Source organism: Hydra vulgaris, chromosome 11 (genome assembly GCF_038396675.1).
Source record: "Hydra vulgaris chromosome 11, alternate assembly HydraT2T_AEP".
Taxonomy (NCBI): Eukaryota; Metazoa; Cnidaria; class Hydrozoa; order Anthoathecata; family Hydridae; genus Hydra; species Hydra vulgaris.
Genome location: NC_088930.1, coordinates 13541453 through 13552500, shown reverse-complemented (window position 1 = coordinate 13552500; position 11048 = coordinate 13541453). Strand labels below are relative to the sequence as shown.

At 28.7% G+C, this 11048-nt stretch overlaps 1 protein-coding gene across 1 annotated transcript; it reads right to left on the bottom strand.

Annotated features, from left to right (window-relative positions):
- Positions 1–104: 104 nt before the first annotated feature.
- Positions 105–4284, bottom strand: LOC124813343 (uncharacterized). Its single transcript, XM_065809684.1, has 2 exons — positions 4215–4284; positions 105–981 (listed from the first exon to the last, which is right to left on the bottom strand). The coding sequence occupies exon 2, from the start codon at positions 965–967 to the stop codon at positions 284–286; it is 684 nt and encodes a 227-aa protein (XP_065665756.1). The 5' UTR covers positions 968–981; positions 4215–4284; the 3' UTR covers positions 105–283.
- Positions 4285–11048: the final 6764 nt, after the last annotated feature.

Genomic DNA, 11048 nt, shown 5'->3' with positions numbered 1-11048 from the left:
TTAAACATCAATGTTTAGAATAGGGTAGGAGTAGAGTAGGAAAATGAACGAAATATAAAAAAGAGTTACATATTTTTCACAGTTACTGTGTAAAATATTATTATCATATAGTATCGTGATGCACTTGATAAAATTTATGATAAACACCTTGTGTGTTAAGAAATTAACAGTTAATAAGAAAAAAAGAAAGTTCATCAAACATTATTCTGTAAATTACGACAACAAAACAAACAACAAATTTATTTACGATTAATCTGCTGTTTATTTATGATTAATCTGCTGTTTATTTATGATTAATCTGTTGATTATACTTAGTTATCATATTGCTTATTAACGTATCCAATAGTTGAGGAACAGAGTTTGCAACCACGCACTTTGTAGCGCAATCGGGAATACTTCCATTATAACTATTGTTTGAAAGACCAAAAATTTCACATTTTTCATGTGGCTGATTAATATCTGGAATGATAACACAAAAATCTCCTCCATTTGTCGCTCGTACTGCAACTTGGTCAACAGGTTTTTGTTCGTGTATTGCATTTTTCTGTACAAGAAAAAGTGATTTTTTTCCATACCAATCAATTTCTTTGGCAGGAGGAACAAACAAAACAAAATCGCGATCGGCAAGAGGCCATGGTAAAATTGCTCTAGTGTATGTTATATACCCGCCGTTAGGAAGTTTTTCTAACATTTTATGCTCTTTAAAGGCATGATCCCATTCACGTCGTGTCTCCAAGTTTTCAGGATGTAACAACATTGCAAACATTTCTCCTGGCATTGGCAAGGTAAGTTTATAGAGAATCTTTGTTTTTATTTTTTCTGCCAAAATTGTTTTTATCCAAAACGTTTCTCCTGGTTTTGTAAAGATCATTCTCCATCCTGATTTTTCTAAATCTTCTTTAAACCACTTTGCTCGTTGAACCTCTTTATTCATATCAACTACGTAAACCGGTTCGTTTTCGTGCATACTTGAACAAAATACTAAAAAAAAAAAGGTAATAAAACCATTGAAATATGATTTAGTAACTTTTAACTAAAAATAAAAAAGTTTTTAGTTTTGAAACTCCTGCTTTGATATCTTAAAAGCGTTTATTTCAAAGTAGAACCGTTATTTTTAGATTTAAAAACACGTTGGTTAGAATACGTCATTCAAGGAAGGTCAAAACAATAACTATGTATTTATCTTTATAAATAATAATTGTTTTTTTTCTAACTTTTTGAAATACTTCAGCGACGTAGCTAAAGTAAAACGTTTTTCTGAAGTAAATTATCAATATAATAACTTTTCATTAACAATTTTATGTATTTTCATTAACAATTTTATCCCTTTTTTTATTATCTGTTTTATCTGTTGTTTAAATAACAATTTTTTACGGGTTTTTGTCCGTAGTTTGCTATTATTTCATCTATTATTCAAGTTCGTGATAATATTAATACAACAAGTTAAACTTTATTTGTGTTAATAGGTAAAATGTTTGTCCAGTCTTTTATTAAAGTGGAAAATAGTCTGTATTTTATTCTTATCAAAACAGTTTTTCTTTCATTTATTATCTTATCATCTGGAAGTATACACTTAGTCGGTACAAAAAATACACTTAGTCGGTACAAAAATTATAAGATAAACAATAATTGTAAATAAATTATTTAGTAGAATTAAAGTAACCACAAATATTATCAAACAAAAATATCTTTTAAGGACGTCAAACGAGTTTTTAAAATTAGAATATATAATTCATATTTTTATAATTTAACAATTATTTATAACATTTTTTGCTATGTATTTAAAAAAAAAAAAAAGGAATTAAAATAAATTAAAAAAAACTAGATATTGATATAAATTAAATCTCAAAGACTATTACTAAAAAAGACAGAAAATGTTTGTTGCAAACGTCGTTTGACTAATTGTTGCTTGCCTTTTGAGTTTCTTTATACTTTTTTTTTTTTTTGACTTTGAAAAAATAGCTAATTTAATAAGGAATGATGGGGAGTAGGGTATGCCATACATTTTTAAAAATTTTTGAATTAAAAAAAACAACTATTAGGCGAGTATTTCTAAGCAACATTGAAATAACATTTTTTTTTTTTTGGGTAAAAATGGAGTGAAAGATTAAATATTTATGTAAATAACGTTAAAATAAAAACAATGGATAAAATTAAAAAAAAAAAATATTTAAAGACAAAAGTTCAATTATTTTCTTATTCCAAATTTTTGAAATTTTTTCTTAATTAAGTATTTGCAAAGCTAATTGTAAAAAAAAAATTTAAATTAAAATGAGTTCTTGGCTTTTTTTAAGTTGTAGAGAATTTTAATGTGTATGTAAATATAATAAAATAAAATAATTATTTTAATAAAGTTTTTAAGAAACTTCATTTAATTGAAAAAACAAAAACAAAAAACTATATATTCTACCGTCATATTTGGGGAAAATAAAATATTCAAACTGATAAGTAATTAAAAGAATACTTAATTAAATTAATACTTAAATATTAGTTTATAATTAAAATAATACTTATTTTAAACTGATAAATAATTAAAAGAATGAATAATTAAAAGTAAAGTTGAACAATTACTCCAAAAACGCTGAGTAAAAGGAATAGCTTTTTTTTATTCACGTGGCCAATTAGGCCGATTTGCAATTGTTTTTTAAATTCTGTTTGAATTTTCCTTTAAACAACCTGAGATTTTTTTTTTCAGCATTTTTCATTCCAACAAGGCTGTTGGAATGAAAACACTGATCAACCTCTATTAGAGTTATTAGTTATTTATTCTAGAATTAGAAGTCACTGGAAGAGAAAAGATGAAATTTATAGAGCAAGATAACGATTAAAAGACGACTTAAAAGATTGCAAATTATATGAATCAGGAAAACAAAATGAAGGAAGCAAATTGCAAAAGATTGATGTTCGAGGAAAAAAATTAGACGAACAAGAATTTTGAAAGCACTTAGGAACAGTCACAGTAAAAGGATGAGACTTAATTGAATGACGAGTAACACGAGAATTAATTTTAGTAGTTAGCACAAGAAATGCAAGCTTAGAGCAGCATACAAGAACGGGCTTGAGATTTATAGAGCTAAAGAATCCGAAAGAGTAGGAAAGTGACGAGCACGATAACGAGATTCAACCTTAGCAGATTCTAATTTTGCAATGGATTTGATTTATGGTTTCCAAGTTATATTGCAAGTTGGTTGTAGGTCATTTGACTGAGGAATTGGTTTTAGAGCTGGTGCTATATGACGTATGCTGATGCTAGTTATTGTTGGTGTAGATTCAAAAGGCAGTTTATGAGATGGTGCAGCTAGTGCTGTTGATGGTGGTGCCACTGGCATAAATTCTAGTGTTTTAGATGATAAAAGCTTAGTTTGAGATGAAAGTGTTTCAAACGTATTAGTAATTTGTAATTTAGACTGATCGATTTTTTGATTTTGAGCGAAAGCAAACCAGTGTTTTGAAATCCAATGACTATTTCCGTGCGGGCAAAAACTTCACAAGAGATAAAAGTTTTGCTTAACTAAAACATTCTTTTGACAAATTGCTAAACTTTGTCGCTGCATAAAAGTCTTAAAGTTATTTGCGCTAAACTCTTTTGACATGGCAATAAACACCAATATCTGATTGGCTGATGAATATGTGACAAATGAACTGGTAAGCAAATTAACAAGATATTGCTTTCGATACAAATAAGTACAACCCTATAGGTAACATGTGTCAAGTGTTCATTCCCGACTAAAATACGAGCACCTATAAACGGATAACTAAAGATTGATTTACTCAATTAAATAAATAACTGATTAAACTAACTTTTAACTAAACTATTTACCTATTTAAATTAACTAAACTATTTACCTTATATTTCAATTATAATTCAAATTACCTAAACTATTTACAATGTTGGGAAAGTACACATCAGTGAGTTACTGCATAAATTCTTTATCTTCCATCCATCCGGACGGAGATGTTGCGTATACAGCTTCGTCTGAACCACATAAGCACCAATTTTTGTACAGACGTTTTTTTGGTTCAAAAATATTGTATGGCGCATGACCAGCATCATCGATGCAATTTCTAACTATATAACTGATTTTTTTATTGTTGCCAACCAATTTCAATGGTCGTTTAGCACCACGTCTGCAAATTATGTGTTGCTTTCCTTATTCACCATAGAAACCAATTTTATCAAAGTTCCACAAATAACATGAAGTGTTAATACTTACTTTGTTGAGTTTGAGTCTCTTCTTAAAAATTTTTGCTAAAATCTTCTTAAAATACTTCAGTAATATTTATCAAATCTTTCTTGAAATACTTCGCTTTTATTTCTTGTGCGCAAGAAGCGGCTTTGAGTAATGAAATACAGCCTACGGCTCTGATGCTTAACTTATGACTCCATTGGTTGATGAAAAGCTTATACCAATCTTTTCCTGGTGTACCGTTGGAAAACGTACGAGGTTGACCTTGATGTTGCAAAAAGTAGGTTACTAAAGTGATGACGTCGCGGCAGTCTAGTGTTTGAACCACTGCTAATTGTTTCACCTCTGCCGTTAATACGCCGATAAAGAGTTTTTACTAGTATGCAGAATGATTGAGCAGCTTCAAGCGCGACTTTTTTTTGCGGGCAATTTTTTTCGAGGAATTTTTTATATTAGAATAGATTTGATAATATTCGATAATAATTGGCAAATAATTGGCGTATTTTATTCAACCCCGTAATTCACCTTTTCCGTTTTTAACTCATAACTTTTTACCGGAAATAGCAAATTTGATTTGGAAAAAAGATATTTGGCCGGCGTAAAAGTCTAAGAAGGGTACGTTTTAAATCTAATGCCAGCAAATTTCACTTTCGAGAGTTTTATGCCTTTTTCAACAAAAAAAAAAAAATTATTAGGCGACCGAAATTTTAATCATTCATAGAAAAAAAATATTTTTTTTGTGCCAAAATTTTATATTATCTTAATTACAAAACGATTCTCCACAACATGATCTAAAAATATTTTCAAAATGTTTATTCAATAACTAAAGCAAAAGAATAACCATTGCGATAGCCATTTCATTCTATCCTCTATTTCATTCAACCCTCTTCTTCATTCTACCCTCTTTTACTCTCGGTATTTAATTCACTTTTAGTTTGATTTTTTTTAACTGCGTTTTTATTATAGGTTTTTCTTGATATTATTGATTTTATCGTTAATAATATTATAATCTAATATATATACCCGGGTCACTGATTCCCTGATAGTGTAACGCTGACGTAAAGCTTACGTTAATAATCGTGCGGATGGTATTTTATTTTAAAGCGCATTATTTACTTAAAAAATATCATGCGTCAAAACAAATTTATTTTATTTAAACTTTATTAACTTATCGGGTATTAATATTGTGTGTGGTATATTAATAATAATAAATATTAATATAATAAAAGACGTTGTGATAAATAGTTTAGTAATTCATTTAATAAATAACATAAATTCGCGTAACATGTCTTGCTTTTAAAGAAAAACTTTATAATTAATGCTTTTACTTTCGAGTCCTCAATACAAGGAGGGAGGGAGGGGGGGAATTTCAGTCTAGATCTGATAAACGGGGATTTTAATAAAAGAGGGGGTGGGACTTTTTTTATAATACAGTATAAATAATTTTTTATAAAAATGTTTAGTTTATAAATCCGAACTAATGTTTTTTGCAAAATATGCTCAAAACTATTTAATTCTAGCGTGGCTTGCGGTCAAATGAGCATTTTCGAACAACATAATTTCAATAAAATTTAAAATGCTGAATCAAGATAACCATGTCGGCAATTTTTAAAACCTGTTTACACAGTTTTTGTTTTTATCGTTATTATATATATATATATATATATATATATATATATATATATATATATATATATATATATATATATATATACATATATATATATATATATATATATATATATATATATATATATATATATATATATATATATAATTTTATAATACTTATTCAGATTTTTGATTGACGAAAGGTGGCACTCATCAATAAGTCATCGTCAACATAACATAACAATTTCTTTTTTCATATATGTTATTTAATACAAAATGATCATAAAAAAAAAGATCTTTAGTTTAAAGCTAACCTTTCTTGTTAAAATGTTAGTAATAGAAGAATACCGTGTTCATATTTGCAAAAAACGTTAACTCAAAAATCCCGGTTTAAAGAAATCATTTAAGTTTTGTGAAACTTTTATAATCATATTGCAGAGATGACCACACCGGGGAGGATGGGGAGAAAGTTTTTCTTTTTATTTGAGGGGGGGAGTGCCTCCTCCTCTTTTTTTTCTAATGGGCCCCTTTTATTTTATTTTTTTTTGAAATTTCTAGATATCAGGGCCGACGACACGGGTTTCGAAGTAGAGGGGCACAATTCCTCAAAAAAGTCTTCTATATGTAGAAGTTTCTTTAAAAATAAAAAATAAGAAAAAATAGGTCTTTAGAGAAAAAATTGTGAGGGATGGGGAGGGGCAATGCCCTTTCCGGAGTTGTCGGCCTAGGATATAGAGGACTTTTTTAGAAACTGATGATTGTGCCCCGGGGGTGGGTTTTATCACTCACTAAGGATCAGGGGGGGAGGGGTTATTAAAGCCCAAAAATTTACTTAGCGGTATTTTATCTATAAAATTTTAATTCACATAAAGGGTCATCTTTATATTACGTCACAAATTAGGGGGGGGGGGAGTTAGTGGTTTTGTATAGGCTTGTACGGAACTTTTCACAAAAGCGTTACAATGGTGGTCAAAAATGGTCAAAGCTGCTTGAAGTAATTTATGGACAACCCTTATATGATTTTACGCATTCTCACGCGGACTTATACTCGTTAAATAATTTTGGGAAAATTTACCTACCCACACCAAGCTTATTAAGACCGCCTTTTTATTAATTTTTATTTGTTATCAACAAAATTGCTTTACCCAAAACCATCTTCATAATAGAAACATAGGACTTTTACCTTTCTGCCTTTTTTCAACATGTTTTGAAAAAGGATAAATAAAATCAGATCCAGGCAATATCCATATTTTTTATTCTGATTTAAAGACTTTTAGTTTAAATAAGATACAATATCCTCAATGAAAGTTAAAGGTTCTAAAGCGTCTTTTTCTATACTACAAGCAGATTTTTTTTCATTTTTAGATAATTGAGAAGTGCACGGTATCGAAATGATTAAGTTTTATGTTTTATTAACCTGTTTTGATAATGTTTATCGTTAAAATATGTAGAAATATTGACTTGTTTTCTTTTTGCAGTAGTTGCTATTACATTTTTACTCTTTTTGCATTAGTTTTACTATCTCCATTGGCATTGCTCATTTGTTAATTGTGTAAAACTTTAAAATGACACTTGGCATGCAACACATAAAAATTTAAAATATCACTTAAGATTTTGAAAACTAAATTTAGAATTAAAAAATAAAAACAAAATAAATACAGTTAACTCCCGGTAAGTCGAACAAACCGTTAACTCGAACTTTGTTATCTCGAACTATTTTCTATAGTCCCTTAAAAGCGATAACAATTGTTTTACTTCGCTTAAGTTGAATATTCGTTTAGTCGAACTGTTTTTCTTGTTCCCTTGGAGGTTGGAGTTAACGGGAATTTACTGAATATGATTATAAATGACCGGTTATATTAAATAAACAGATACAAAAGAATAAATTACAGTGCAATCTCTACAAACATCTGTTTTAGAGACATTAGGTTACAATGCATTATGGTTCAAAAAATTTTGTAAAAATGTACGAATGCGTTTTTACAACAAAACTAAATTAGTATGCTGCATAACTTATGCATATAAAGATTACTGATATATTTTCTTACCTTAAAAGAATATAACATAGTCACAAGGGGGGAAGAGGGGGTGGGGGTGGGGGAAAGGCTACGACCACATACCCCAACTCCCTTTGAATCTGCTTTTGTTTACCCCTCCTCTTCGAAACCCGTGTTATCGGCCCTGTATTAAATTGCATTTAATGTTGTCATTTAATAAACCATAATGTTAAGAGTGTATTTAAGAATCCTGAATAAATACTCGTTTTATGAGTTAAAGTTGAATGTATTTTTATAAACAAAGAAAAGATGATGGTTCATTTGACGTTTTTTCATTTGAGCGTAGTTAGCTAGTTTGCAGAACGTTGTAAACTCTGTAATTTCCGTATTTGCCAATTTTGACCTAACGCCTTTTGCCAATATACCCAGAATACGTTAGCCTTTAAGTAAGACTCTATGATAAACATAATGTATTCCACTTTAGCAAAATTACCTGATAGTTGCAGTTCTTTGTTAATGGAAAAAGTTGTTTTTGAATGTTCGTTGTTCTTTTATTGTAATCTTCTTTAATAAATATATTTTAGTCCCGCTGCTTACTTATTTTATATTTTAGCAAAATGCTTTTGCAATCTTCGCAGTTCAACAATTTTACTACTTTTCTTTTTCTTTTTGAGCTTTTTTTCTCTTCTCTGTACAAACTTCACTCTATCTGTATATTTTCTTTTATAAAACCAAGTTTTGAATTTTTTTTCTCCAAGTTTTTTCTTCCGTTACATCAATTCCTTTAAACCTTAGATTGTTTCTACGTCTACTGTCTTCCAAACACCTGTATATATAATGAGCTATAATAACATCTGTCCAACATCTGAAATTTGATTGATGTCTAATAACATCTGAAATTTCATTGGTGTCTAATAACATCTGTGCAGAAATTAAATTACAGTTGTAGTTACATCTTTTAAATTATCTAAGTGTAATAACATCTGTAGATTTTAAGATGAAGCTATTTTTAAAATGAATTAACTAATACTGCATTATTTTAATCAGATGTAGTTACATATAGGATTTCGTTCAGATGTAATTACATCTGGAAAAAAAATATCAATAACGCATTATTTTAACAAGATATAGTTACGTATAGAATTTTTTTCAGATGTAACTACATCTGGAGAAAATTCTTCCAGATGTCATGAGACTTAGAGAAAAATTACCAGATGTAGTTACATCTATCTAAAGACGTTGTTAGGGGTCGTTGAATTTTCAGATGATATTGGACGATGTTATTAGAGTAAGAGAAAAATACAGATAATCTTGGACAAAAATTTACAGATGATCTTGGACTACTCCACAGATGATGTTGAACAGATGTAGTAACCTTTTACCTATTAGAGGGGACGTTTATTAATTTTTGGAATTTTTTCCCCCTACACCAAACTTACATCACAAAACTAAAAAAAAAATCAGAATCTAAACCCTAAACCCCTTGTATTAAGGACCCGGAAGTATATATGATATAATTTATAACAGTTTTCTCTTTACTTGTTAATAAGATATTAAAGTATTTTTCACTCCCTATATTAATTTATAATTAATGTAGGGAGTAAAAAACAAATAGAAAGTAATAAGGGAATTAAGAAACAAATACTATAAAATAACAAAGGTTTTGTTTGACTGACACGACATAACGTGGAGGTCTCTTTGTATTTAAAAAATATATACATAATAAAACATGGTAACAAGTATTTCTTTTTATTTTATTTTTTGTAATAAATTTAAATATATTTTAAAATTAAAAATATATACAGTAGGGTGCAAAAAAAAAGAGCCACACTAACATTTTTTTCTTGATTTTCAGAATATAATGTATAATAAAGCAAAACTAAAAAAATTGGATGTGGTAGTGGAAAATTTAGGACAAAAAAGGTATGTTTATATATACACTAATATTTAAATAAATAAAATAGGTAAAAAACGGAATAATACCGACACATTTAATGTTTTAGAAAACAACTAACATATATAGGAATCGACAAATTATTGAAGCTGCTGACTAAGGAAAGTCTCACAGAAGCATTGGAAAATGTTTTAAACGACAAAACTCAACTAATAGTAGATTAGTGAAGAAATACAAACACACTAGTACAGCAGAAAGGTCTGTTGAATCTGAGAGAAAACTTAAAAATTCAAAAAAGGAAGATTGATACTTTCTTAAGGTTGTTAAAAAAGATTGTAAATTTACATATTCTGAAAAAAAACTGGATTTGAAACTTACTAATATCTCAAAATGGAAAATATCTCGTCGAATAAAAGCATCAAGTGAGTTTTTTTCTGGGAAGTAAATAAAAACCCTTTGTTAGTGAAATCAATCGCAACAAAAGATTAAAGTGGTGCATTGAGCACAAAGATTGGACATGTGAACAATGGGCTAAAGTTATTTGGAGCGATAAGTCTCCTTTTAAGTTGTTTTATAATGGTCGATCTCATTCCTTGAAATTAATTGGGGAAAAGTTCAACCCCAAAAATGCAAGGCAAACATTAAACATGACAAAAAGAATAATATTTGGGGTTGTTTCACTGCATACAAAGTTGGAAAGCTTTACCGGGTTGAGGGTACCATGGACCAGCATTTGTATCACAAAATCTTAGTTAATCCTTTTTGACCAAGTATAGAACTTTTCCATAATAAGAAATATATCTTCCAACAAGATAATGATCTCAAACATATAGCATGGTTGAATAAAAGATATCTGGAATCAAAATTGATACCACTTATGTTTTGACCAGCTCAGTCTCCTGATTTAAATCCAATTGAAAATCTTTGGTTTATATTGGATAGAGAACTGCAAGATTGTAGAGCAACAAATGAAGATGAACTGGTCCAAATTCTTCTCGCTGATTGAAATGCTTTGCCAAAAGGCTACTTTAAAAGACTTGTAGATAGTATGTCTTCTAAATGCGCTAAAGTCATAAAAATCAAAGGATTGGCAATTATGTACTAATACAGCTAAAACTTCAAAAATACATTACTAATCCTAATTTCTTTTCATTGTACAGTAATTCTTTCAATGTACAATAAAAATATATTTCTATAAAAATTGTCAATGTTGAATGAATTACTTTTATTATATGAGTTTAAAACATTTTTTGTTTGTTTTTTTATTAAAAAATTGAGTGTGGCTTTTTTTTGCACCCCCTGTATATATATTTACTTTTCCCATTACTTTATTATTTATCTCGTATTACTTAACATAGT